This window comes from Setaria italica, chromosome II, assembly GCF_000263155.2.
Source record: "Setaria italica strain Yugu1 chromosome II, Setaria_italica_v2.0, whole genome shotgun sequence".
NCBI classification, from domain to species: Eukaryota; Viridiplantae; Streptophyta; class Magnoliopsida; order Poales; family Poaceae; genus Setaria; species Setaria italica.
In genome coordinates this window covers 48,667,384-48,695,326 of record NC_028451.1, presented here as the reverse complement: position 1 = coordinate 48,695,326, position 27,943 = coordinate 48,667,384, and the positions used below count along the sequence as shown (strand labels likewise).

The window sequence follows — 27,943 nt, the reverse complement described above, 5'->3', positions numbered from 1 at the left end:
TGGCAAATAGCTGGTGAATGGACGCTTCCAGAGGCTATGAATAACCCCTTTCCTAATAACGAGCTGGGCTTGTTTAGATGATCCAATCTCCGGCCCATGAGCTAGTGTCGCTGAAAAGGGCAAAAGGCCGAGACTGACAGCCCACGTCAGAAAGCCCATATCAAAAGGTCAATTTTTTGGTGGCCCAAAACCAGTTCACCCCACCACACCGTCGGGTCCGTCGCCGCCGGGATCCTTCCGCCTCCGCCTCCTCCCCCGCCCCGCCGCGGCGGTCACTCTGCTTACAAACCACGCCAAGGCCACAAGCCATCCAGCTACTACATCCTTCGCGTTCCCTTCACGCTTCCCGCCCAAAACCCTAAGCCTCGACCCGCCACCGCAGTCGTCGCCACGCGCGCGCCAGCCATGGGCTCGCCGCGCGAGCTGGACCTCTCCGACGAGGTCGAGGGCGACCAGGACGGCACCACCGACTTCGTCTTCCGCCTCGCCGGCGACCCCATCCCGCTCCTCCCGACCGACTCCTCCCCGCTCCCGCTCTTCGACCTCCAGTCCCCTCCCGCGCGCCCGCTCGCCGTCTCCGACCGCCACGCTACCGTCTTCCTCGCCCACCCCAACGGTATCGTCGAGCCAAAGGGTTGCTCCGCTCGGCATTCGCACCTCGATCTCACCGGCTAATTAGGGTTTCTCATTCGATTTCCAGGGTTTATGGCTGTGAGGACGAAGGAGTTGATCGAAGCCAGTAAGGAGGCGCGGGAGAAAGGCAAGGCGAGCACCCGCTGCGTGCAGGACTGCTGCGTCGCCGACGTGCCTCTCCCCGGCGTCTCCCTCCTCGCGCTATCCCATGACGATTCCGTGCTTGCCGCCTGCACGGACACTGAGATCCACTTCTTCTCCTTGGCGTCTCTGCTCACTCATAAGGCAAGCAGGTTTTCTCCAGTCTCAACAGAATTTGCGCACGCTGGATTTCTGTACTGGCTGGCACAGTACTGCATGAAATGTGGGGACTGGTTTTGCTGCAACTGATTAATTTCAGTTGTTTCACAACGTTGAGTGAGGCTTTCATGTAAGAACAAGCTGTACTCAGTAATGGGCTATGGGTATATCCATACATGTGTCTCTCTGAGTAAGTTCAGCACTGGTTACTGGTTTCATGCTGCTGGATAAGGCCTGCATTGTGCTGTTTATTGATCTGATTTGTTTTCAGTGTCATTAGCTTGTTTGCATGTTTATATGTCAGAGATGGTGTTATTGTTTTTGTCAAGTTTATTATAACATTTCTTAATATAATTGCGCTACACAGGATGTTGTACCATCCTCATCATGCAGCATGGGACGAGCTGGCACCGTGAAAGATTTTAAGTGGTTAAATCGTGCCTCTGCAGCATACGTTGTACTATCGAATGGTGGGCTGCTGTGTCATGGGACTTTGGGCGAAGGTCTGAAGGATGTAATGGAAAATGTTGATGCAGGTGCATGTCTTTTCCTAATATTATTGCTACTGCATTTAAATTTGAGGCACATATCATCAACTGCTGGTATGAATTGTACTGGAATATTCTTAATGTGTGAAATATGGCATATACTGGGCTACTAATATTTACACCATATACATACTTATTAGGTCCACTTAAAAGTGAAATTCAGTGGTCTGAATGATGCTTCTGTTTTTTTGACTGGAGAGAATGTTCTATGATGATTCTGTAGTTTCCTTATGTCATATAGTTGATACGTGCAAATTAAAACACATCCATTACTCCACATACTACATTCCAAGGATCAAAACAAAGGAAATTGCAATCACAACCAATAGAGCAATCCTTTGATATATTTTCTCTAATTGTTACTCTTAGCAGTACTTCAACACCAACAACAAAGCCTTTGGTCTTAGCAATACTGACTACATTAAATTTATCAGAGGTCTGTACATCAATAGTGATGCAAAATGTTATATTTATCTTGCATGCATTGCTACTTCTGAGGTCATTATGCATTCTCCTTTGAAGCTTTAGTTTTTTTGCTAAGTTAGTTCTCTAACAAACCATCATTGATGCAATGTTGTAACTGGAGTTAATCATCACTGTCTTGGTTCTCAAACTGATATCAGCTATATTTCTTAAATGTACATAGTTGACTGTTGCAAGGAAGGAAATCATATTGCTGTTGCAAGAGAGAAAAAACTTACCATATTATCATCAGATTTTAAGGAAACATGTTGCATGCCCCTCTTGTTCCAGTTGTGGTCTGATGAAAGTGATTCAGAGGGCAGTACCATCAAAGGTAAACCATACACCTTTTATTGTGTAGCCTCTATTGCAAAATCCCTAGATACAGAATGAAATGCTCTAATTTTAACAGTTTTGTTATTTTCTAAACATATATTTTTCCGCATAGCCTACCCCGACCTGCTCGGGACTAAAAGGCTTTGTTGTTTTATATTTCTCCTCAGTCATGTAAGGCTGCCAGTTGTTCTAGGTGGCTGGAAAACTGATTTCAACATTTGCTCTATGACCATTGAGACATAGGACATGAAATTTCGTTTTGTACATTACTGGTTTACTTGCAGCTGCATGATCGAATTATATATTATTGTTCATTATTGTTGATTTTTCCATTTTTAACCAGTGGATTCCATTGGCTGGATACGTGATGATAGTATTGTTATCGGTTGTGTTCGATTAAATGAAGATGACAATGAGGAAGGCTATCTTGTTCAGGTTATAAGAAGTGAAGAAAACACATTTTGTGAGGTTAGTTGGTCCTCTAGATGACTTCTTTTCTCTCATCGGATTCATATCACACGCTATGTGTTTTTAGCAAAACTGCAAAAGTTTCATTTGCAAACTTTTAAGAACATGCTTGTATAAAGTTGCTTCAATAGCTAGAGATGTCTCTGAGCATAGCTAGGCCATGACAGCATGCATATGTTGCAGCAAATGGCAAATCATGTTCCAAGGGTATAATCTGAGTGTTGTAGTCTTGTCGCTCATCAAAGTTTATGTTCTGGCTAGCTTTGGTCTTAATAACCCATATGCTAACTCCTTCCATGAAATTCTTACGGGACTTTGGATAACAAAACATAAATTCTAAAATTGGTTGATTCTTGTGTCATTTATTGGCAAGGTTTACAGAATGTTTGTTAATGCAATTCCTGCATTCTTAACAATTATAGTACTGATTGGTTGAACTGAACGCATTACTTTTGCAATGTGCTTATAGAGCCCAGGCAAGCCAGTTGTATATACCTATGTGGATTTTTTCAACGGCGTCATGGATGATGTTTTACCATCTGGAGTTGGACCTAATCTGCTATTGGGTTATCTGCGTCGCTGGTATGTGGACTGATCCTTGGAAACCTCCACTGAATATTTTCGGCATGTATGTTGGAAGGCAATTATTTGGACAGGATTTTATCAACACTGATATGGGAAAATAATTTTCTGCATGGATTTGTTGTGGTACTAAACAGCCTTTTACACCAAAAATCTTGTTATACCTACACTCCGTCATGGAGATTGGTTCCAGGAAGGAAATCCGTGATTCATACGTTCATTCATTTAGATGAAAGTTACTGTTTCTTGGCCATTTATGGGGTTCTTTACACAAAGTTAGTGGTGTATGCAAAAATTTAGGTTGTCCATAACATGAGGTGAAAGGTCAAACAAATCGTGTACAATCTACGCTGTTCCTATACCAACATAAAAGCACAATGGTTTTGTTTTTACACCCTCCCACCCAACCATATCCATCATATCGATTGTATCTAATGGATCCTAATGTCTTTATACTTCCTCTTCCTCTGTCCAACTGTTAATTAATAATATAATACCAGTAATGTGTGGCCCCAATCACCATCAGCTCACCTAATTAAAGACATGCCATTGTGCACAGTACTAGTCATATTATTGGCCCCATTTATCATGTGATTTGTTTCAACTTTCATTAGATAAAGCCTCAAGGGAGCATATAGTGAGTATTTTCCATCTACTACCCCTATAGCAATACGAATGATGGCACGGAACAATTAACTGTATATATTAGTAGGGTTTAGCTTGCCTTCTAACCTTGATTAGACACTTCAATGCTAGGTTCTTTTTGTGTTTCTTCTGTGTGATTGAAACATGTCTGGATTTTTACAATTTATAGGGATCTCATGGTGGCTTCTAATAAAAAGAGCATTGATGAACACATTGCCCTTCTGAAGTGGCCGTCCACCCACGATGATGAAAAAACTGTAAAATGTCTTGAAATGTTGGAGGATAAATACAGTCCTAGGATCGATTTGCAAGGTGAATCCTATACCAGAAAACTATGGTTTTTAGAAAACTCAGCGCTTCTCTTTGAAAATGAAGTCTAAACTGTTTTTGTTTTTATTTTATGATTTCAGAGAATGGTGATGACAATGTCATACTAGGGTTTGGTGTTGAGAATGTTTCGCTATTTCAAAAGATCACTGTTACAGTTGGACCTGAACAAAAGGAGGTTGCCCCTCAACATATTCTACTCTGTTTGACTGGTGAAGGCAAACTAATTCTATATTATCTCGCCAGGTAAGTATTCTTTATTGGTACTTGGCATTGATATATTGCAAACATTTTTGGCCACTTTAGCTACTTTAACTTGTAAATATTAAACTTCTGTTGGGGAAACATTTTTGTAATATTGACACTATATTGTTTAGGATTTCGGACCCTTCTGATTTACCTCATACTGCTCTGTCTACCAATGAGGACTTTTGTGAAAAACAGATTTCACCTGCAGCTGTATCTAAAGAGGAGTTGACTCCAAGTGTTACAGGCTCGGTATCTAAGAGTATTCTTAGAGAACATGGTGCTGAGCCCTCTAGTGCACAAACAGGTAAGAGGTTGCTACCCAAAAGTTTCTAAGTTGCACTTTGATGCCACTTTTTGCTTCGCCATTTGCTTTGGAAACTAAAGTACCCTTCTACATTTGTTTATATCCTTGCAGGTAGCAACCAACAGGAATCAATGGATGTCAGAAACAGTTCCTCAGTTTCAAAAAAACAGGAAACAACTGGCAATTCGTTGCTTATCTCTTCTGATAAGAAGCCATTAGACACCAAGCAAGTGAATGTGACTGCCCCACTCGCAACAGCACCAAGTTTAGCACTGACAGGAAACACAAAACCTGCAGAAACTTTCAGCTTTTCTACTGTCAATAACGAAGGCACGAATCCAACAGGAAGCAAGGCACCTAGTGGATTAGCTCCTTCCTTGCAACAAAGCAGCAACAGTTTTGGAAACAACCAAAGTGGTAAAGGAGGCCTGGATTCAATCCAATCAGTGGGAACATTTGGTGGATCTCAAAACTCCAATAAGGATGGTGCTGGCTTTGGTTTCAAATCATCATTGTTCGCCTCTAGTGGATCTGTCCCTGCCAAGATCGGAGAAAGGAGTGAAGCTGGTTTTGGAAATACTTCGCCGCAAACCAGCTACACTGCTGATAGGAAAGTATTTGGTCCTCCAGTTGCCTTAAGTTCTGGACCTTTACCATCCATATCTCCAGCTAAACCTTCCCTAATTGGATCTTCATCAAGTGGGTATCGGACAGGAAACTCTGAAGCACCTCAATCATTGCATGGATCACCTCCGTCACAGCAAACTATAGGCAAATCACATAACAGCAGGACGCAAGCACCAGTAGACTATTCTAGAAACTCCAATATGGGCACAATATTCGATTCTCAAGAAGACTTGTCTAAGAAGTTGTACAGTGTAAGATCACTGAACATTTGTAATTATTTTATTTATTTTTCTATCTTTTACTTTCCTTGTACCTGTAGGAAATATTATCATCAATGCAAGGCGAATTTTAAGTAATGGATGCACCTTGTATTTTATTGCGTCATGCAGCATCACCATAACATACGTACTTCGGCATCTTCTGTCTTGGACACTAAAGTTTTCCCCTTCGTTACAGATAAATGAAATGACAAAGGAATTAGATGCCCTACTAGCATACATAGAAAAAGATGGTGGTTTCAGAGATGCTTGCATAACCTTCCAGCAGCGTCCTCTTTCTGTGTTTGAGGATGGTTTGCAAAACTTTATGGAGTTGTTGCAGGTCTTTAAGGTATATCATAATTGCGAGCGCTCCCCACTCTTCCTCCCTCAATTGTCTCTTTGTGGTGCTGTCTGTTCTTCTGTTTCAAAAACTGAAACTGTTACTAAATGTATGTGCTTGTTTCAACCCCCAGAATAAAGTAGAGGGACAATGTTCAAAAATTGAAGATCTGAGGAACAAGATGTTTCAAGGTGAGCCTTTCATATACTTTTTTTTTTTGCTATTTTTGAGTAAAGTAGTTAGAACAAGCTATACGATTTCACCTATTGCTTCATTTCTACCTTCATACCTGAGAATTATTTGATCATATTATTATGCTTTTGCAAGATAGATAGTTTATATCATTTTTTAAGTTGTTTAATCAGCAAAAATACATGTGCAAATGATTTGCCAACATGATCTGACCATAATTTTGAAGAAGTGATCACTCTTGATTAATAACCAAGTTTATTGCTTTATCGGTTCATTTTCAAATGAGTAAGCTACATTTCTTTGTGGTAGACTGGTAGAGAAGTTGATGTATTGATTGTCTCTTAGATATTTCCACCAGAAAAAGACTTTGCCTTCAAGTTATGTATATTTTTAGAAAAGGGTATGCTGATATTTCACCTTATTCTTTGTTCTCTCCAGTTTCTGCTAGGCAAGCTTACATGAAAGGAATTGTCAGCCAGTCTTCAGATACTCAGTACTGGGACATATGGAACCGTCAGAAATTGAGTCCAGAATTCGAAGTAAAGAGGCAAAATATTCTCAAAGCTAACCAGGTATCAATATCTGACATTCTAACCTACTTGGCTTGTTTCTATGACATTGGAAGAGAATAATAGATTCTTTGTCATACAGAATTTGACAAATCAGCTGGTCGAGCTAGAGAGGCACTTCAATAATCTGGAGATGAACAGATCCAGTGAAACAGGAAGATTGGCTTCTAGTCGTAGAGCTGTTTATTCCAATAAGTCAAGGGCGAGGTATTCAACTGTTAGACCATCTTGCTACAAATTTCATGTATAATGCCTTCATGTACCCTATATTCCAATCATGTGTTTTCGTTTACCTTTTCTTTTTTTAATCTTTTTTGATTATGATGTTCTTTTAACTGAATGTTTTGCTTTTACTTTTTCAGTCAAACACAATTATCTAGTGTGTGCAATGCACTGAACTCACAATTGGCAGCAGCTGAGCAACTATCTGAATGCCTCTCAAAACAGATATCTGTGTTAAATATAGGTTCTCCTACTACGAAGCGAGGGGCAGTGACCAAAGAGTTGTTTGAATCAATTGGTTTAGCCCACACAACTGACGCAACCAAATTTTTAGGCAGCACTCCTTCTAAGTCCATTAAGCGGTTTCCATCAGTGAATGAGCATTCAAAGGGAGTATTAGGGCCTTCCAAGAGTGCTGAACCTGAGACTGCACGAAGGAGGAGAGAATCACTGGATATGGTAAATTATTGAACCTAGACCAAAAACATACTCTCCTTTCCTGCATTTTTTCCCATTTGGTGTACATTCATCTTATTTTCTTGTTCTTCATGTGGCGGATATACAGTAAATCTGACTACAAATTGTTTGTCAATTTTTAGAGCCTGGCTAGTTTGGAACCTCAGAAAACTACTGTTAAAAGAATAGCACAACAACAACGCCTCAAGATCAGCAGTGATCTGCCATTCAGATCAAACAAGAAAATATTTGATTCTCAAATGGCAGCTATATCGCAGGAAAAGCCAAGCGATAGCTCCAACTCCTCTATAGTAGAATCATATGCAAGCAGACTGCGTTCTCCTAGTGAAGGTAAGTTTTTACAAGTTGACTTCAATTTCTGTGGGTTTTTATTAGCATTATGGAGATTCTTATTAAACCATCATTCTTACTACTTTTTAACTTGGAACATTTTTTGACAATTTCAGATGTAACAGCAAAATCATCAGGATCCCAACAAAACCCGTTGTTCAAATGGGTCAAGGAATCAGCTGGGCCAACTCAAAGCTCAGAGCAAAAGCATTTTGAGTTACCAGGGCAAATGAAAAGCACTGCTCAATCTTCAAAATTGGCACCATCTTCACCGGCATTCAGTTACACACATAAGGGTGCACAAGATAGTATCAGTCCATCCAATGTTTCATCTTTTGGAACGACACATATTGTGCCTAAGTCAAATACTTTAACCTTCAAAACCACTATAACCCCTAAAAGTAATGCCAACACGGAGCCAAATATACCTTCCATGGCAACAGCAAAAACTCCTCAGAGTCCACTGTCTGTGAAAACTCTAACTGGGGAGTCTGGAGATTTGTCTACATTAGCTATGAAGAACAGACAGGATAATCAGGCAATGCCATCTTTGGGGAACACTAAAGGATCGGGTCCTCCACAGAGCAAGGGTGACATATTTAGAGATCTTAGCAAATCATCTTTTACTTCTGAACATTCCAAGCCTGCTGTATTACATGAGAAGACTGGTCAGCTTAGCAGGATTAGTGATGCTGTGCAGAACACTGTGAAAGATACACCCAAGGTGGCATCTCAACCTCCTGCGTTCTCTCCAACACCTGTTACACAAACCAATTCATATTCCATAAAGCCAACTGTTTCCTCTTCAGCTACATCAGCCTCGTCAGGTATGCAAGCATCAGCTGCAAAGACTTCGGATATTTTGTCTAGCTCAATGCAGAAATCAACGCCAAAAGTTTCTCCATTAGTACCTGAGGATAATGTGTCTAGCTCCCTACAATCCATCCCAACACCTGTTAAGGATTTGTCAACTGGCTTGGGTAAAAATGCAGCCAAACCTGAAACACTTACATCAGAGGTAACTAGAACCATAGTTCCTGCAAGTATGGCTTCAGTCATATCGACCACTGAAAGCAAGCCTTCATCGCCTCCAACAACTGGTGCCAACTTGCCTTCTACTCCAGTCCCTGCTCCTAAAACAGCACCTACAACAGCAGAATCTGTTGTCACTTCTACAGGAAAAGATGTCGGACCAAACAACAACTCAACCGATGAAGATGATATGGAAGAGGAGGCGCCTTCTGCAAGTGCCGAACTCAATTTGGGAGCCCTTGGTGGGTTTGGACTCGGGTCTCAGCCTTCTTCAAGTCCTCAAAAGTCGAATCCTTTTGGGACCTCCTTTGGTACATCTGAAAATAAAAGTTCTGGCACGCCATTTGCTTTGACAACCAGTCCAGGGCAGCTTTTCCGGCCAGCATCGCTAAGCATTCCTTCAGCCCAGCCAGCCCAGCCATCTCAGTCAACTAGCTCTAGTGCCTTTTCTAGTACGTTCTCAAGTGGGTTTACTGGATTTGGACAGCCTGCACAACTTGGATCTGTTCATCAGGCAGGATTTGGGCAGCCAGCACAAATTCAGTCCGGTTTTGGTCAGCCAGCACAAATTGTATCTGGGCCGCAGTCAGGATTTGGGCAGCCTGCACAAATTGGGGTTGGCCAGCAGTCAGGGTTTGGGCAACCTGCACAGTTTGGTGCTCAACAGGCGCTTGGGTCAGTGCTGGGTTCTTTTGGACAATCGCGCCAGCTAGGAGGCGTAGGTTCTGGAGGATTTGGTGGATTTGCTAGTGCTGCTACACCCGGGGGCTTTGGTTCTTTATCTTCAAGCAATGCTGGATTTGCTGGTGCTGCAGCAGGTGGGGGCTTTTCGGCACCTGCTGCTTCTGCAGGTGGCGGTTTTGCTGCTGCTGCTACTGGTGGAGGTTTTGCTGCTCTTGCCTCCAAAAGTGGCGGTTTCGCTGCTGCAGCTTCATCTGGTGGCGGTTTCGCTGCTGCAGTTCCATCTGGTGGTGGTTTTGCTGCTGCAGCTTCATCTGGTGGTGGCTTTGGAGGTGCCACGCAGGGCGGTGGCTTTGGCAGTGGTGAGATCCGGTTTTTAGTAAATACTTAGTTTTGGAAGTTTGGATAAATGCTAATGTGTGATAGCGTGTATATCTATGTTTTGCATACGTGCCTTTAGGTTGAGACACCTCACTAAGACATTAATTAATTGTTTGACCTGTGGCCTTCAATTCGAACTTTGTTAGTTGCTGGCAGTTAATAGACCTAGATTGATATCATTTTTCAGTTAACTAGTGGTATTTGGATTTGAACTGCTAGGTTCTGCTACTACTCGTTTCTTCTAGAAAGAAAATGCTTGTGCTCTCCCTTGTCAGCAATAATCAGTACCTGATAGGTTTACTCATTTTGGCTGTCCAAAAGAATCTACAAAAATTTTGGTCTTTAGCATAGGAATACTATGTTTATTTCAAGTCTCCTATGCAATTTTTGATGCGGTAATCCATAAACCCATTTCAATCAGTTCATACTCTTGTGTAGAGTACTAATTATTGATCAGTCTCCATGACCATCCTTTGAAATATGTTTTAACTCAAATGTTAGGAAGAGAATGTCTTGACATTCTTTGACAGCCGCAGATTCTTAACGGTATTTCAGTTTTCTCTGCAACTTAAAGTTCTTTCACTTGCACACTCCTTTTTCCTGTTGTGTCTTGGAGACTGATGCTGTCAGCTGCATGTTTCTGGCAACTAATACTATCTGTTTGGTTTGAAGGTGGTGGATTCGGGTCCTTTGGTGGTAATCAAGGGGCTGGGTTCTCGGCGTTTGGAGCAAGTGGACCTGGAAGACCGCCAGCTGATCTTTTGACACAGATGAGAAAGTAGGCTCCAAGGTGACCCCGAAATTCGTCGTCTTCAAGGAGAAGGTTCAAAAGATTTGTGTCCATTGTGTACATTAAATCCTTTTTTGGTGGTCGCATGGTGTATGATTAGTTTATGCATTAGCTACGGCTAGATGCAATAGGCCTCGGAGATAACTTGTACTGTGATATCCGAAAGGTACTTGCATTGTTTGTTCCGTGCTTAACCTGTATAGACTTTTTATTAGCTAATATATTCCGTCAGGCCTGCCAGCGTATCCCTGAAGCGTTTTGTCATTGGAGATACAGCCCGCAGGCGCGTAACTGCGTGGAAAACTTGCGTCGGTACGAGGCTCCGTATGTGGCACCCAGGCTACGATTTGGGACCTTGTCTTGGTTAGGCCCCTTAACACGGCCGTGGCAGGTTCCAGCTGCTCTCTCAGCATCTGTTAAGGTAGGTGCAAATATTAGATTCTTAATTCGTCTTAACGCTGCTTGGTTTGACTTAGCGCTCACAGGCGAGGAACATCATGGGCCACTGGGCCTGCGCGCCCCATTCCATGCTTCTTTCTTTCTGGCGACAGAAGTTTTCTCGCGGCGCGACTACAGTTCGTGCTGAGTGCTGAGTGACGGCTGCTCACCTGCAAGGCTGCAACACCAGGCCGGTTTCTGTGCAGGACTATGAGCAGGTAGCTCAGGCTCAGGGAGGGTCAGGCTCATTCCTTCCATGAAGCGTACGCCTACACATTCCATCTCATCTTTACAAAGAAGAAAGGCGCCTGATTCTGATTCCTCCTCCAGCTTTGTCAATAGCCGGCCGCTTTCCCATATTCCTTCTCACGAGAGCGGGTCGCGTGCCTGCCCTCGGCACATCAAAGTGAAACTCAAGAGCTTGCTTGCAAAGAGATGGAGAGAAACAAAAGCATATGATACCAAACACTTAACACATCAAACCGAATGTATTCGTGCAAACTGTACTGCTGTGCCCAATAATATGTAACGGCATCAAACTATAGTTTTTTTAAAAAAAATTATTTTCTCGCTCGCCCAAGGAATATATACGTGGTTTCAGTTTCTTGTTATGATCATCGACCGGCCATCTTTGCTGACAACTCTGAGCCAATGCTCGCTCAAGGAATCCTGCAGTGCAGCTATCTGGAATGGAACATATGCAGCGCCCCAATTCTTCTACAGTGAAGTACAGGTATGGTATAGATACCATATCACTTCAACTCATCAGGGCCTCCTTGCTTATCTTAGTATAAGTGCTGCCCGTACCTGGTGGTTACTTGGTCAGTGACAAGGATTCCCTTACCAACTTTGAGCAGAGCTCAATCGGTCCACGTAACAGGGCATTCCTCCTTTGCATATGCAAGCTCCTCAAGCTTTTTCACTACTTTAGTGCAATGTGCAATAATCCGGAGTGGGTTGTCATTCTTGGTGCACGTGTCGCTTCCGTAACTTCAATCCTGATGTGAAGCAACTGTGATAGTACAGTTTCAGTCATCACACCGGGTTCGTCAATGCTGGATGCCCATCATTAAATTAAATTAAGGTATGAAGAAAAGATAATCAGTTACAAAATAAAACCCAAGAAAATCAAAAGAGCAAAGACCTAAGGAAAATAAAATGGTAGCAATAAGCATCAAAGCCTAGAGATGCTGTAGCTAACCTTTTCCTTTTCTTCTTCACATGCCCTGGTCTTTAGAAGGACTAGAAATTACGCTGATGCAATCATGCGTGCTCACGACGTATGCATCATAACTAGATAGCTCTGTGGGGGCACAGCCATCTGGAAGGCAAAGGCCATGCAGTTACTCATGCAAGAAGCATCTCTGCATGGAGGACGACAAATCATGGTCAGAACAAGTGCAAGCATAAAGCAAAAGAAGGATACAACGCAATCCAAGAACCAGGGCTTCATTTTAAGCTCGCTTTTGTGTGCCATATGTAGAACAGTGAAGTTGCAGCACCGGCTTCAAAGTTCACACGGGATACAGCCTATGAGATTGCCTTACCATCCCTTTGGCCTAGTAGCTCCACAGGTGCCAAACTTACCAAAGGAGACAAAGGGGAATTCTATGCTTATTCCGTTATTCCATTCGTTGCCTTTGTGCAGTCCCAAGAAGGCATCAAAGAGTTATACAATGGCCACCTTAGCTTTATCTCTATGCTAAGCTTTACGCAATTCGTCTTCTCGATGCCTGCAGTCAAAAAGAAGGGAAGTTTCAAGCTTTGTCCACATAACCGATATTCCTAGGTCGTACTGTGCACCTCTTTGCTTCTGAAACCCAACAGTGTAGTGTAGGACGAAGCAATATAATTCATGTGATCGCAGACGATAAGGGACCCTAACAAGTATTGGTCGACCACCAATATTGCCCCCTTTCATTTCAGCAAACTAGAGGCAGGGAACGCAGTGGAAACTGGAATTGGTTCCGAGCAACTAAGATATCATTGAGGAATCTGAGAGAGGAGGCTGGCAAGTTCTAGGACATCAGATTGCAGACCACAGCCCCAAAGGTTCTCATGAGAATAAGGTGCTCCATTCCCTCCAGTTTTTCAAAAGAAAAGAAAAGATTGTGCTTCGCTTTCGCCCTTCTCATGTGTCAAGTAATTTCAACCAAAAGCTGATACAAGTGTATATGATCAGAAGAGAAGAGAGCTGCTGGAATTGACAAAGAAAAAGACTGGTGGCGATAGGGTCCACGGGTACCCCAAGGGAATAAGGATAATATCTCTTTTCAGTTGCTGCAAAGATTGGGCAGCCAGGCTTGAGTGCTTGTTCAGATGATTCGACATTCTCCCTCTGCCTTATAAGACGGCACTCGCGTAAGATCTCGGCAAGAGGAGAGGACAAGAGGTAGGTAGTTTAGTTTGAGAAGCCAAAGGTTGTCTCACTCCCGGAAGACCACAGAACAACTCCTTGGTTACTAGAAATAGAGGCACTGAGACTGGATACTGATAAAGCTGCCAAGGATCTCAGCAGTCAGGAATGTGCAGCCTGCAAGCAGACATTTCAGTACATAACAGGAATTGAACAGGTGAGATGTGCTTCTACTCTTTTGTTTATTTGACCTATGATGTACTCCATGTAAGCAACGTACTAACATGAAATTCTTGGTGGGCAGATGTATCATCAGCAACAGCTCCACGGCCATAACCAACACCTGTCCTCAAGGCCTGGCTTACCTCCGGAGAAGCAGTTTCTCCTGCAAGGAGGGGATGCAGGCCTCGTCCTCTCCACCGACGCTAAACCTCGGCTGAAATGGACACCCGAGCTGCATGAACGATTTGTGGAGGCAGTACAACAGCTAGGAGGACCAGACAGTGAGTATACGATCAAAACATATTATCCGTCACCATACATGTCAGAATTCAGAAACACAATGGTGGTGGATTATCTTCTAAAGTACGCATGCAAAATTCTTGCAGAAGCTACGCCAAAAACAATCATGAGGCTCATGGGGATCCCTGGACTCACCCTGTACCATCTGAAGAGCCATCTCCAGGTACATGCATGTGGAGTTCTTAACTACTGCTGTATAGCATGATAAATGGCTTGCCATCGCTATCACAAACTAAACTAGATGCTTTCTCATAGAAATACAGACTTAGTAAGAATCTCCAGGCCCAAGCTAATGCTACCAACGCAAAGAATGGTACGCTATATGTTTCTTAAATATGAAGTCACTAAAATCCCAAATGTGCAATGAGGGAGATACTAAACTTGCCTTTGTGTCTCAGTGTTGGGCTGCAGGACAGGAACAGACAAACCGTGCGAACGGAATGGATCGCCAGCTAGTCACTTGAACACAGAGCCCCAGATAAACAGGTAACAATCAAGTTAGCTTTGTTAAATGTCAACGTTCTTCTCAAATTTTGAAAAGGTGACGCATTTCAGAAATCTTATCAGGTCTATGCACATAAGCGAAGCCCTCCAAATGCAGATCGAAGTTCAGAGACGGCTGCATGAGCAACTAGAGGTACGCAAGCACCTCAGTCCTTTAAAATCTCCTGCATACTTTCTTTTGCGTAACACTGCGATTTAAAAATAAGCATTTGGCAGCAGCACTACTGTATTAGCATCAAGAGGACTGGTAACAACTCCACTAACAGACAATCGCCATTTTGATTCAGCAACGCAGTAATTTTGCATGCCCATGAACCCATCCATGACACCTATAGCTAATGGTAAAGGAAATTAGAACTGCAGGGTAAAATCAAAGCCTTTAAATGATGTCATAATTAGTAAAGCCACAATCCAGAAATTGCTACTTGCAAAAGTATCTAAAACCCATGGGTAGGTAGGAGTAGAATTCTCACAGACCAAGGAAAGAATGGAAGGAGCTAAAGAAAGTGCTGTGGGCGAGCCGCCGGAAGACCGCCGGCGAGAGGCGGCGACGGAGGCCGGAGTCGGTTCAGATTCAGCCAGAAGGGAGAAGGCCGGCGGATATTCGTAGATGGTGCGTTGGGCCCGAAATACACGTCATTTCAGCCCAATTGGATCGCGATCCAACTTGGGCCCGCCCGCGAGTGATTTAAAGCTCACTTTGTCCTGTTCACACAACTCAGCTGGGCTCAGCCGACGGCCGACGCTCGCGCACCCACCCCCACTACTTTCGGCCCAGTGTTTGCCCATCCTTTTAATTCTCAGGCCTTAGAATTTGGATCGCGATCCAAATTGGGCTCGCCTTCAAGCGATTTGAGGCGTGTGGCTGGCCTCACTACCGGCCCATTTGCCTGTTTTATTTGTTTTCCTTTTTGTCGACAGAGGTTGCAAGTGCATTGCATATTTTCATTGCGTGATGGTTGATGGATTGTGAATTTGCGATGCAACAGGTGCAGAGACACCTGCAGCTCCGGATCGAAGCGCAGGGCAAGTACCTGCAGTCAGTGCTGGAGAAGGCGCAGGAGGCGCTTGCCAAGCAGAACGTCGATCTCGACGCCGGCGTCCTCGGCGCAGCCGCCGCCGCCGAGACGCAGCAGCTGTCGGAGCTCATCTCGAGGGCCTCGGCGACCAAGTGCGCCCAGCACGAGCACTTCCACCACCAGCACCTTGGCGGCGTCGGAGACGGGTCGGTGGACAGCTGCCTGACCGCGTGCGAAGGCTCCCAGAGGGACCATGACATGCTGTCCATCGGCCTGTCGCCTGCTCCGACTCCGAGAGGCGGCGGCTACCCTTTTGAGGCGGCGAGGTCATCAGGCAACGAGAGAGGAGGGGCGAGCACGAGCTGCTGCGAGGAGTTCCTGTTTCTCGAGGAGTCTGGCACTGGCAGGAGAGGTTCCACAGATGAGCAGCAAGAGCTGGATCTGAACATCAACGACAGGAACACTCGAAGGCCTCGCAACTGCGAAAAGATTGACCTGAATGGATCGAGCTGGAACTGATGATCATTTAGCCATTTAGGAAGGAGTTGAGGCGTCAGGCAATGCCAGGCTTCTTCCTATACGGATATGGGTGATCAAAGCGAAATGCACTATGCACTTTCATGTCCTCGAGCGAGTCGTTCGTAGTAAGATGCGGGTAGAGCTACTAGCATGGACAACCTGCGTGTTGTCGGCCACGCGTCATGGATTCATGGTGCAGCAAATAAGCAGCGACTGAACTGAAGATAAATTTCTCTTCCGATGAGGGCATGCATGTGAGAAGAACCCAGATGTTCTCCTCTGCCATCTGATTGACTGTAACTCTGTAGATCGATTGTATGATATATATGCTAGTACATTTGTTTCTGTCGCACTGGCCACAAATTTTTTTTTGCTTCAGTTATCTCGCCTGAAGGAGGAATGTTCTATGCACGAAGCATGTAGTTCCTCCCCTTCCCCGACTTCAGTTCTGCGTTACGTGCTAAACCTTCACATTTCAGAAGTCTAATACTGTTCTGATCCGGATCAACAACCGTTTCGAGCACATGCAGCCGATTGATAAGCCAACGAACTGAAGGAAGCGTGGCGCCTTGCTGAATTTTCTTCAATGTTCAGTTAACCGTGAACAGTGCCTCTGTTTCAGACTGAAGCTGAACTGTCTTCACATACGGTCTGTCAAACTTCAGACGACTTCTTGCTGGGATGTACGCCACCTGATTGTACAAGAGGCCTTTTGAGACCCCAAGAGGTGTGGTGAACAGTGTCACCTTGTTCAGACTTCAGAAAGAAGTACAACAGTGAGTGCTTGTTGGCAGCTCGACCACCTGTCTGGCTGTCGCACTGAAATTAAGCTTCCATTGAGATGGCCTATTATTCATATTGGCTCTGGGCTCCAATCTACCTATTTTATTTCATCCAGTACAAATTTCCTAGAAAGTTGCGGGCATGAATCATGGCCACTTTGCAAACATGGAAACAGAGAGAGAAAGTACACTGTATGCGGCCACTCTTTTTTTGCTCTCTTTGGAATGGTCTGTATCTTTTCAGCAACGGACAAGCTCAGAGCGGATGCACACGAATATAAATTATTCTGTCTCTCACTGCAACTTGCATCTTTCCAAATCCATGCAGCTGCCTTGCCTGGCTGTTATGTTGGTCCATCAGTCAGTACGCTATTCCCCAAGTGGAAAAATCATTTCATTATTGATAAAATAGGGTGCGTTTTTGGCAGTTTCTTTTGGAGTGGCCTCGTCCTCGGCCAGATAAAAATATCCAGCGCTGACGCTGCTGCTTGCATTGCATGCATGCTTCTTGTTGTTTGTGGTGGAACAATCCCCTGTTGTGTTTCCGTCCATGGCCATCTTCCCTCTACTGGTCTCTTTCTCACCTTTTTCTTCATTTCTGAGCATTGTTTCTTTGACTGATAACTACTAGATCTCTGCAATAAAATATATGAGGTTGTAGCATGCATCGGATGTTTGGCACGAACATGAGTTTGAAGCATGATATTTCAACAGCAACCTTTTTTATTTTCTTTGCCGTACTTGGCAGAATTGATTTCTGATTGGCCATATTTCATCCACTAGTCTCTTTCTCACCCTTTTCAGTCATTTTGGGCATTTGTTTCTCTGACAGACACTCCATAACTGTTATATAGATTTGACACAAAGTGTCGATCGAGGCAATGATGACCGAAGACGAGTTCAGCTGTCTTCGTGTAACTGAAGCATATTTGTCATTTGCATGGCATCATGTATTACCGTAGCCTAACTACAAACTACTCCCTCCGTTTCAAATCTAAGGTCGTTTCAAATTTAAGATCATTTTAACTTTTTTTAAGTTTATAAATGTTTGTATGCATCTAGACATACACTACATTTAGGTGTATAGCAAAAACTATACACCTAGAAAAGCCAAAACGACCTACAATTTGGGACGGGGAGTACTACGTAAGCACCTTGTTAAAATGTAAGTGAATTATCCATATTTTACTATTAGTTTAGTCTTTTGGTGCATCGCGTACCAGGTTGACGTGCAAGTGAAATACTTGCATTTTTCCTATTAACTTATTAACTTATTTGTTTGGGTTGAATTGATTGTCGCATGCAATGGTATTGGGTCAAAGGTCTAAAGTTTGGAGTCCTAACAGGGTAAAATACAAATGAATTCCCCAACATTTCCCTTTAAACCAACTTTTTTGGGTTGAAATACATCCATGTAAGATTTTTTTTTGATGTAATGCGTGCAGTGTATATGGTCTCGTCTTTATTTTTTTGGATCACAAAAAGTGTAAAGATGGACCACTGTACTGCACCATGGTCCATGTGAGTATGTGATCAGTACACCTGCTGCAAGTTGCAATGTGGAAATTGTATATTTGATGTCTATTGCAACGGCCAACAAATGGCAGCAGAGCAAAAGATCTTTTTTTGTGTGGCTGCAAGGGTTGCCAGCGTGGATGTGGATATCATATGTGTCAATGTGTAAGCGCAGGCAGTCGAATTGTGCCAAAAAGGTCTGAAATGATTTTGCACGGAGCAACCAAAGGCCGTCGTCTGCTTTGAAATCTGAGACAAGCGTGGCCTTGTCGGCTACATGCATGTTGCCCAGGTTGCTCAGAGACCTCAGAGTCAAGCTGGAAATGTCCGGCCTTTTCAGCCAGCTTGGAGCTTGCCGTCCATCCAGGGCGTTATCCGGATGGAGGGCCATAATGTCCACGGCTGGCCTAACAAGTTGCCGCAACATCCTTCAAGACGTATGTTACTTGTCTGATCAAGTTACATAGCAGTTTTACATAGAAGTTTTGCAAAAGAAAAGGTACACAGTGTATCTCTAGGTCAATGTTGGATAACCTTGACAAGCATAGATGTAATGCAAGCAAAATTGACGGCAAGAGTAAATTTTCAAGTTGATAAAAACACTTTAACATGGTGAGCATTTGCCATGACATTCTAAGAGGTCCTTTTTCTTTTTGCAATGTTTCTTAGTACGTAGGTAAGGTTTGCATGAGAGCAAGAATTGCTACTGAAAAGATCATGAGAAAGAAGATGAATTCCAAAGAGGGAGGCATGAGGGCAAGAGTAGTGGCCCATGTGTAGCTCCATAACCAAAAGCACTAATAAAAGCGGAAAGCTCCTTTTGCCGGCCTCATTACTTTTCTTCCACAAAGCGCACCAATTCTCTGCACAGTCACGGACACGTGGGCCAACAGTTCGTCCGGACCTACCTGACATGGACATGCGCTTTCCTGGGGAAGCAAGAAACAACGGCTTTGGCGGAAGGGGAAATTTCGCCGGCCGCGGGCGTCTGGTACGTGCACCCGGCGTTCCTACACGGGTGATTTGGCGCGCGCGGGCACCACGCTGGGTGAACTCGTGGCCCAGGATTGCTCTCCGCCCGCTGACTAGGACCCAACCGGCCCAGTCGGTCTCGCCCGGTAAAGAAAACCACTGGAGTCTGTTTGTTAAAACCACCCCTTTGTTATTCCATAATAACCAGATTTATCTATACTACTTAATTGTAGTACACCCTATATAAAATCTTATCCGCAAGATAGATATATATTTGCCAGTTGTCCTCGATTCTGCTCTAAGAGTGAGCTCATTCTCTGTACTACAAATGACCACAACCACATGTACATCTCATTTACTTTACTTTCTCAAGATTGTTGCACACGATGTTTACCGTAGTTGACTTGTAAATTTTAGTAATGTTATTATATCATCGAATTGCACTAAAATCAAAGCATGACAGTTCGCTCTATTTTGGGTTTAGGGTACACGATCTTAGCACAACCAACCGTTACTCATTATTTTAAATAGTAAAAAGAAAACGAGCACGTACCACGCAACCAATTCTAATATCTTTAGATCCATATAATGCTCTTAAGAGATAAACTTTTCTTTTCAGAAAAATATTATTAAGCACAAAACTTCACATCATCAGGATCCGACCCGTTAGAAAAAACAGGACCACTGTGCAATTCCAGGAATAGTACAGGGGCGTTGTTGCACGAACGTGTGACACAAATTGGGCAAATCTTTTTCCCCTTTCTGGCGTCGCCAACTCCACTTGTCGGATCTTGCCCGTATGGTATGGAGCTCGCCGGAGCCGCGTCCCCTCGGTCGCCGGAATCCCACGTGGCGCCGCCCCGCCCGCCGCCGCAGCCGCCGGAGAAGGTGAGCTCGCGCGACTTCGCACCCTTCTCTCCTGATTCCTCGTCAAAACCTACTCTGTTTCCCCCTTTCAGTTCATCGTCTTCTGTACCCTTCCTTTCGACGATTTGGTTTGAGGAAAAAAAGTCACGGTTTTTATATTCCAAGCATATTTGCAAAGTTTTCTTCTCCAATACTTGCAACCGCTCCAATTGATGAAGTTGTGAGGAACTGCATCTCTGTGCCTCTGCCCCTGTAGAGTCAGAAAGTTTGCCGATAGTCCTAGTAGTACTGCAAGATATGGTCTGATTGCCCCTCTGCCTGCTGATTATTTTTGCTGATTCTATGGAGATCAGTCTAGGCTAGCTAAGCATCATGGAAAACTACTTTTGGATTAAGCTGGCTGGTGCAATTGCAAGAGGCTGATTTTCGGGTTGTGTTTTGCGACAACGAAAAGCTATGCTTCAACTTATGCAGACAGAAGATCGTATTTTTGTAATGGATAGCCCCATGAGTGAACTTTTATTCCCCTCTCAAGTACTCGTTACGTGATTTCTTGATGTGGCTACCCATCCGGTTCTGTAGAACGCGAGTATTTCTAAACAGCTTGGATTAGGCAGGACTCGATTCTATCTAGATGGAAATCCCGCATCGAGTTTACTCTTGTGATGCAAAACTGCTCTTATGCTGTCAGTTTGTATTTTTGCAGTTTCTTGTTTTTGTTGGTGGTGAGTGGTGACCAGTCTTGGTCTCCTGGATAGGCAGATGCTTCTACTTCTCCAAGTCAGAAATTTTGATTCCATAGAGCTAAAGCTGCTGTCATATCTTGGTTTGGATCCACAAGCATTTATGGGGCATCGGATACAGTTGGCCCAGAGTGCTGAATTGATTGAACTTAAATTCCCCAAAATACTGAAACAAAATAGGTCTAAAACTTGCACCCGAAATGCAGTTACTAGAGTTAGCGATGGCAAACTGAGTCTGAGGAATAACGACCATAAGATTATACCAAACATTCCTGGTTTCCACTACACTGTATCCAAGCAAAAGTTCTGTCAATGATACTGTACAATAGAGATTGGTTAATTGCAATGAGAGTAGAGTAATACCATCATCGCCCTTATCTTTATGGAATATGATACACCACTTAAGTATATCTGATTCACCTTCAAAGCAAACTAATATGTTCTCTGAGAAAGTGAGAACATTTGAAGTTCCAAAATGTAGGTCGTTTTGACTTTTCTAGATACATAAACTTTGTTATGCATCTAGACATAACCTTATACTTAGGTGCATAGCAAAATCTATGTATCTAAAAAAGCCAACACGCCCTACATTTTTGAACGGAGGGAATAAGATGTTAAGGCAAGCAAACTAATCTGTGCTCTGAGAATACTTGAACTTTAGCCTATTAAGCTGCTCCTCTTTTACAGAATAAGATGTTAAGGTTTGCTTAGCTGACAATTTTTAGCACGTCAAAGATAATCACTGACTTTAGCGAAGAGGGTACCATAATTGTGTGCTTTCTAGGGCTCTAGGCAAACACTCAGTATGGCTTTAGATATAAACTATATGACTATATGAGCATTGTGCTTCTAGTCCTTGGATTCCTAGAGTTTAGTGATTGACCTTTTTTTCCTTACAGAACATTATTTATGCATATTATAAAACACATTTCAATACATCTTATTTTACTTAACCTTCATGTATTTGTCAGGATGCATGCGAAGATACAGGGGACATGAGTATGGCTGTGGAAAAGCCATGCACACGTCAGGAGGTAGACCTTGGTCAGACAAATAGATCTAGCCTTAACAGTTCCAGTGAGTGTGAGAATCAGGCAGCCAGCAATGACGAAATGACTGGATCAGAGTCCAATTTGGAGACAGCCAAGACCGAGGGCGATGTATCGAATGGAGAGAAGGTCCTGAAGAAACCAGATAAAATCCTGCCATGTCCCCGTTGCAACAGCATGGATACAAAGTTCTGTTACTACAACAACTACAACATTAAGCAACCAAGGCATTTTTGCAAGAGCTGTCAGAGGTACTGGACTGCAGGTGGAAGCATGAGAAATATTCCTGTTGGTGCTGGTAGGCGCAAGAGCAAGAGCTCCAGTGCTAATTGCCGCAGCATATTGATTCCAGGCAGTAGTGTAGCCACTCCTGCGGGAGAGGCTGCCCTCTTTCCATTGTCTATCAATGGAAATCAAGCAGCAGTTAACTTTGGGCCTGATTCCCCTCTCTGCAACTCCATGGCCTCTGTGCTGAAGATTGGAGGGGAGCAGAGTAAGAATGCCAACCCTGCCTCAACAGCTCAGCCCAGAAATGGAGAAACCCAGACGTGCCCAGCTTCTACGACAGCATCAGACGGTCCTCGGAGTGAATCTCATAAAGGAGCAGTGAGTGCACATCAAAATGGAGTTGTTGGGCATGGCAACGGGGTCACTTCCATTCATCCCATACCATTCTTCCCTGGTCCTCCCTTTGTGTACCCATGGAGTCCAGCATGGAATGGCATTCCCGCCTTGGCAGCACCGGTATGCCCAGCCCCAGCAGAAGCAGCAAATTCTTCAGAAAATGGCAACAGTAGTTGTAATGCTCAATGGAATGTGCCACCAATGGTGCCAGTACTGCCACCAGGATTCTGTGGTCCACCCTTTCCAGTTCCGGTAATGCCATCTTCAGTTTGGCCATTCATTACGCCTTGGCCTAACGGAGCATGGAGCACGCCATGGCTCGGACCTAGCTCTAGCGTGCCAGCATCATCTCCCACAAGCAGCAGCACATGTTCAGATAGCAGCTCTCCTGTCCTTGGGAAACACTCGAGGGACTCCAGACCTCAAGGTGATGAGAAGGCAGAAAGATGCCTGTGGATTCCGAAGACACTTCGGATCGACGACCCTGATGAAGCTGCAAAGAGTTCAATCTGGACCACACTTGGGATTGAACCCGGTGAGCGAGGCATGTTCAGACCATTCCAGTCCAAACCTGAAGGCCGGGAGCAGATCTCCAGCTCCGCTAAAGTCCTGCAGGCAAATCCAGCGGCTCTATCGCGCTCGCAATCTTTTCAGGAGAAAACGTGATATGATCAAACCTGTGTGATATTATTGAAAGACGCTATATTAAGAAAAATTATATATTCTGTACAATGATTGGCGGCGTAGGTGCTGCTAATGTCCAAGGCAGCACACACCCGTACTGTTGGAAGAGTATTTGTTCTCAACATATATCCCAGTGATTTGCTCGTAGAGCATGCACCAACATATTGGGGTCATGGTAAGGTTTGGAGCATGTGTTTGGTTGTACAAGAATAATTGTTAATAGCTTCCCCTGAATCATTAATTGTATTACGCTGATCCTTCAGCAGTGCAGTATATGGCCACGGTATATTATTATTCCCTGTTTAGGGGACAGTGTTGAGAAGAAAACTATCCCTGACACGAGGCTTAACTCTGAAGAAAGATGGTTAGCAGTTCCGTACTGTAGACTGTACTTGATGTGTAATTGTGTATTGTTGTTCCTTTTTGCTTTTTTTGGGCTTGTGACCTTGTGTGTACTTAAGACTGGGATTTCTCAACCTCACATGTAATGAGTGATGAGCACTGACTGAATTCGTAGTACTGAATAAGCTTCAGAAGATGCTGCCCGGCCTGTCCCGGGTCGTCTAGAACTACTAACGCTTCCGTTGCCTTTTCAGACTTGTGTGGCGGTTAGTTGGGATGCCCCTGTATTTTTACTCCATTGTGCTGGTTCCCTTTATGTATATCAACATCCGCGCTCAAGTCTCAAGTCGTAAAGCTAGCTTTGTGATTCCGTAGCGTCATTGGAGAGCTGGCAAGTGACTGGGTGCATCGAACGCCGTGCCCCCTGTATGCGTGCTCCATCATGCTCCACCACCTTTCGTCGTGCTAGGGTTTGCATTACGTTGCATAACCTGCTACGCCACTGGTGACCGAGATGGATGGTTTGGCTTTGAGCTTATTTGTAGAGCACCTCGGCGCTTAGAGAAATGATTGCTTCTTCTGCAATTCAGGTTCGGATACTGAACTCCGGCAAAGACAGTGCTTGTCTCTAACCGAAAAGGCTGGTTGTCCACTAAAGCACACTCTCCCTGAAGCGGTAGTCAAGTAGCTTGTTTGATCCCAGAGCGTGGCATCGTCAGCACTCGGTTTTTAAAATCGACAAGTACAGTTGTTTAGGCAGGGGTCACTGGGATCTGCAGCCAGTTTTTGATGTGGTCCTCAAGTGTTAGGCAGAAAGCAAAATTAACCAAGGGAAGCATGCAGAAATAGAGACGATGCCTGTACCTTGTCCACGATCACCAACAAGTTGTCGTAATGCCAGGAAAACAAAATCATTCCATTTATCACATGTGCTAATTAATCCCAGCCGGAAAGGGAAGGGAAGAGACTGAAGGGCTACTGGTGTAGGTAGCTAGCGACTCTGCTGGTTGGTGATTGGTGAAGCTGCCGGCCGGGCGGGGTCGGCAGGCAGATCCAACAGGCAGGCATCAGGCTCGGAATGCGGGCGGGTGACAATGCAGGGGTGTTGGAATGGACACGCGGTGCGCTCCTTTTGGTGGGCAGGGGCGGTGAGCAGTGACCTCGCCACTTGCGCTCGACACGTCCGCGCCGCCGACCGCCGTGAGCCCCAGCTGGCCGATCTCACCGGCGACATGCATCCATGTTCATGATGAGAGCCATTTTTCGATTGAGAGCCAGTAACGTACTGGTAAGTAGTAGTAGTACAATTAACAGTCCAAAGAATAAGGACTCTGATGGGCGATGGCCACCGATGGACTCTGATGCACGCACATCATCAGAAACTGTTGGCAAATAATGGTTCCTTCCAATGATATATGACTCAAATATATGATTGATTACACATAGATGGATGGAAATGTGATGTGGATGCACATATATGTAGTACTATATCTCTCTAGTATATCGATCATGTCGTCCCTGCTTGCTGTTTATATACTGCCCGTATCCATGCATGCACGCATGCCTGCCTGCCTGCCTGCCTGAATAATTCCATCACACACGTCTCGGTATACCCTCCATGTCAGAGCTAGATGACCAGCAGCTAGGTAGCTGCAGCCTGACGACGCGTGCACATATCCTACCTACTAGGTGTACGTAGCTAGCTTGCAAGCTCCTGATGATCGTCTGGCACTTTGCAGTACGCAGCATGATGCATCTATCTCCGAGAATAGCATCCAAGAATGCGCCGTGCTGGCTAGCCCCTCGTCACCTGTCGAGATTAATTAATTACGAAACAAAACAACAAATCAGTGATGAAATGCTTCGCATCAAATGTGTGGTTGATCGATTGCAACAGTTAGTTAATGTGTCCTGGATAAGAAATGATCGAACAAGATCGATCAACAAGATGTATGCTGCTGCAAATTGCATGCCATGGAGTAGCAGTACTGACCAGGAAGTAGCTCTCGCCCATCTGCAGGCTCTGCATGAGGACGCCGTACTCGTTGACGGGGAGGAGGCCGCCGGTGGAGTGGACTAGCATCACGTCCTGCCCGAACATCGACCGCAGGTCGATCGGGCCCCGGGGAACCTCCGTCGCCACGCCATTGATGAACACCGTCATGCTCCCTGCATGCATGTATATGTGCAGTTGCGAAATCATCAAGTTCCATCTTAGCTAGCTTGGATCGGATGATGAACAACCACTTAATAACTATATCCTATATATGTTCAGCACATGCGTAAGAGACACATGTTATTTTTTTTAAGATCCGATACACATGTTATTTGTTGGCATGCTAAGCTAGCTACTAATACTGTTAGTATATTGCATGCACGCATGCGTAAAGCTTCTAAGCAGCATTATTGTATACTCCTACTGCATAACAGTACAAGCAGTCTTGTCTGAATTAGCTAGCAGGTGGGAGTATGATATTATGAGAGCTTCCATCCGGTCAAAGACTACATCATCCCTCCCCTTCCTCTCCAATTAACTTCCTGTGCTGTCAACTGTGATTGATACTGTCAGCAATCCTTCCCATTGGCACCCAAGAGAACAAGTACTAAACGAGACTACTACACCAAAACAAGATTGCTATATATGCGACATGATCTCATGTCTTGCATGCAAGCAGATCCGGATCGGAAGTGCTATATATGGCAGTAATAAAGAGATAATTATAAGAGAATTATCATAAGGTTTATCCGATCCTGAACTCCTGCAATTGTAGAACCCAAGCCCATGATGACTGCGGAAAACCAAGCTCAATCCATGGAAATTGAGCGACAAAACATGCATGCATGGATCGACCGGCGGCGCTCACCTGGCTGGCACGAGTAGTAAAGCTGCTGGTGCTGCTGCTGTTGCGACACGGCCGCCGCCGCAGACGAGCCGGAGCCACCGCCGTCCGCATAGCCCATCTGCCGCGATATGGCGAACAGGTCGTCGCCGCCCCCGCAGTCCAGGTCCCCCATCATCCCCGCGGACGACGGCGGCCACGACGCGGACGCGGACGAGCCGTAGGCCGCGCCGTGCGCGAACATCCCCATCGTCGACGAGGCCGCCGAGCCGGCGTGGCCCGGAGCGAGGCCGGCGCCGCCGCTCGTGGGCGGCGATCCCGACGAGGACGAGGATCCCGTGGCTGCCGCCGCGGCCGCGGCCGCCTGCGCCTGCGCCTGCAGCTGGCGCTGGCGCCGGCGTGAGCGGGAGCGGCGGTTCTGGAACCAGTAGAAGACGTTGGCGTCGCCGACGGCGCCGAAGCGCTCGAGCAGCTTGCGGATGCGGACGGTCTCGTCCTTGGGCGGGTTCACCATCCCGCTGTTAAAGATGGACTCGAGGATGAGTATCTGCTCCGGCTTGGGCGTCCACCGCGACCGCACCGGCTCCGCCGCCGCGTGCCGCTCGGGGCTCAGGCCGCCTTCCATGGCACCGACTGCTGCAGGTTCGTTGGAACCAGGATGATGATGTGATGTTTGTTTCGTCTGGCTGTGTGCTGCTGCTTTGGTCTCTCTGCCCAGTGACCTGCACTACACTATATATGACGCAAGCAGGGAGAGAAGAGGCCGGAGACAGTGCTGCGTGCTACTTCCACACTAATGCGTTGCTGCGAGTGGGAAGCTCCTACTTATATAGGACATCCAAAGGGCTGCCTTCTTACAGGTGCAATGGAATGTCCCTTTTCAGAGGAATTTTTCTTTTCTGGCCAAGCTAAGGATTGTAGCTTGCATATGTGGTTGTTTTTTCTGTTCCTTTTTTGAGTGAAAGAACAGTAGCATATGTCTCTTGATGTACTTGATATGGAGTGGTGGTTGTTTGCACCAACTTCCTAGTGGCGGATCTAGGATTCAAGGGAGGGGGGTTATTTTTCTCTTATTCCTCCTTCATCCTCTCTTTCTCTTCTTCCTCCTCCTCATCCATGGCTATTTTTTTTTGTGTGGGTGGGTGGGGGTGGGGGGGGAGGGGGGGTTCTCCATGAGCTGCGGGCTCTAGCCTCCACGCTAGGCTGAATCCGTCCCTGCTTAATCCGGTATATGGATTGTATGTGTTTGCCAAATGAAAACTTGACATTGTGTATCATCACACTTGCACTAACTTGAAGTAGAACTTCTAGTAGTTCAATGTATAATTTATGACGCTCATTCTTGTTGCAATGGATTAGTGTTTGATTTGCAAACAACGGTTCCATAGACAATTTATTTATTTATTCTATTT

General features: G+C 45.0%; 4 protein-coding genes across 5 annotated transcripts; 3 read left to right on the top strand and 1 right to left on the bottom strand.

Annotated features, from left to right (window-relative positions):
- The first annotated feature begins 210 nt into the window (after positions 1 to 210).
- On the top strand, positions 211 to 11,046 carry LOC101760483 (nuclear pore complex protein NUP214). Its single transcript, XM_004958671.3, has 18 exons — positions 211 to 616; positions 701 to 918; positions 1,301 to 1,469; positions 2,128 to 2,277; positions 2,623 to 2,747; positions 3,217 to 3,329; positions 4,144 to 4,286; positions 4,385 to 4,547; positions 4,679 to 4,854; positions 4,966 to 5,732; positions 5,938 to 6,090; positions 6,215 to 6,272; positions 6,712 to 6,845; positions 6,925 to 7,049; positions 7,205 to 7,523; positions 7,664 to 7,871; positions 7,988 to 9,946; positions 10,638 to 11,046. Exons 1-18 carry the CDS (start codon positions 406 to 408, stop codon positions 10,745 to 10,747), a joined length of 5,301 nt encoding a protein of 1,766 aa, XP_004958728.1. The 5' UTR covers positions 211 to 405; the 3' UTR covers positions 10,748 to 11,046.
- A 2,478-nt stretch (positions 11,047 to 13,524) lies between these two features.
- On the top strand, positions 13,525 to 16,465 carry LOC101759819 (myb-related protein 1). Of its 2 annotated transcripts, XM_004958669.4 has the most exons (7): positions 13,535 to 13,766; positions 13,854 to 14,052; positions 14,158 to 14,234; positions 14,327 to 14,384; positions 14,470 to 14,557; positions 14,639 to 14,708; positions 15,565 to 16,465. In XM_004958669.4, the coding sequence occupies exons 2-7, from the start codon at positions 13,854 to 13,856 to the stop codon at positions 16,111 to 16,113; spliced, it is 1,041 nt and encodes a 346-aa protein (XP_004958726.1). In that variant the 5' UTR covers positions 13,535 to 13,766; the 3' UTR covers positions 16,114 to 16,465. The 2 variants fall into 2 exon arrangements, with proteins under 2 accessions (XP_022680440.1, XP_004958726.1); XM_022824705.1 differs by having other exon boundaries at positions 13,525 to 13,766; positions 13,854 to 14,234.
- Positions 16,466 to 20,114: 3,649 nt separating this feature from the next.
- On the top strand, positions 20,115 to 23,740 carry LOC101759412 (cyclic dof factor 3). Its single transcript, XM_004958668.3, has 2 exons — positions 20,115 to 20,270; positions 21,964 to 23,740. Exons 1-2 carry the CDS (start codon positions 20,187 to 20,189, stop codon positions 23,329 to 23,331), a joined length of 1,452 nt encoding a protein of 483 aa, XP_004958725.1. The 5' UTR covers positions 20,115 to 20,186; the 3' UTR covers positions 23,332 to 23,740.
- A 1,336-nt stretch (positions 23,741 to 25,076) lies between these two features.
- LOC101785734 (WUSCHEL-related homeobox 11) lies at positions 25,077 to 27,317 on the bottom strand. Its single transcript, XM_012843879.2, has 3 exons — positions 26,556 to 27,317; positions 25,685 to 25,860; positions 25,077 to 25,501 (listed from the first exon to the last, which is right to left on the bottom strand). Exons 1-3 carry the CDS (start codon positions 27,154 to 27,156, stop codon positions 25,487 to 25,489), a joined length of 792 nt encoding a protein of 263 aa, XP_012699333.1. The 5' UTR covers positions 27,157 to 27,317; the 3' UTR covers positions 25,077 to 25,486.
- Between the last annotated feature and the right edge of the window lie 626 nt (positions 27,318 to 27,943).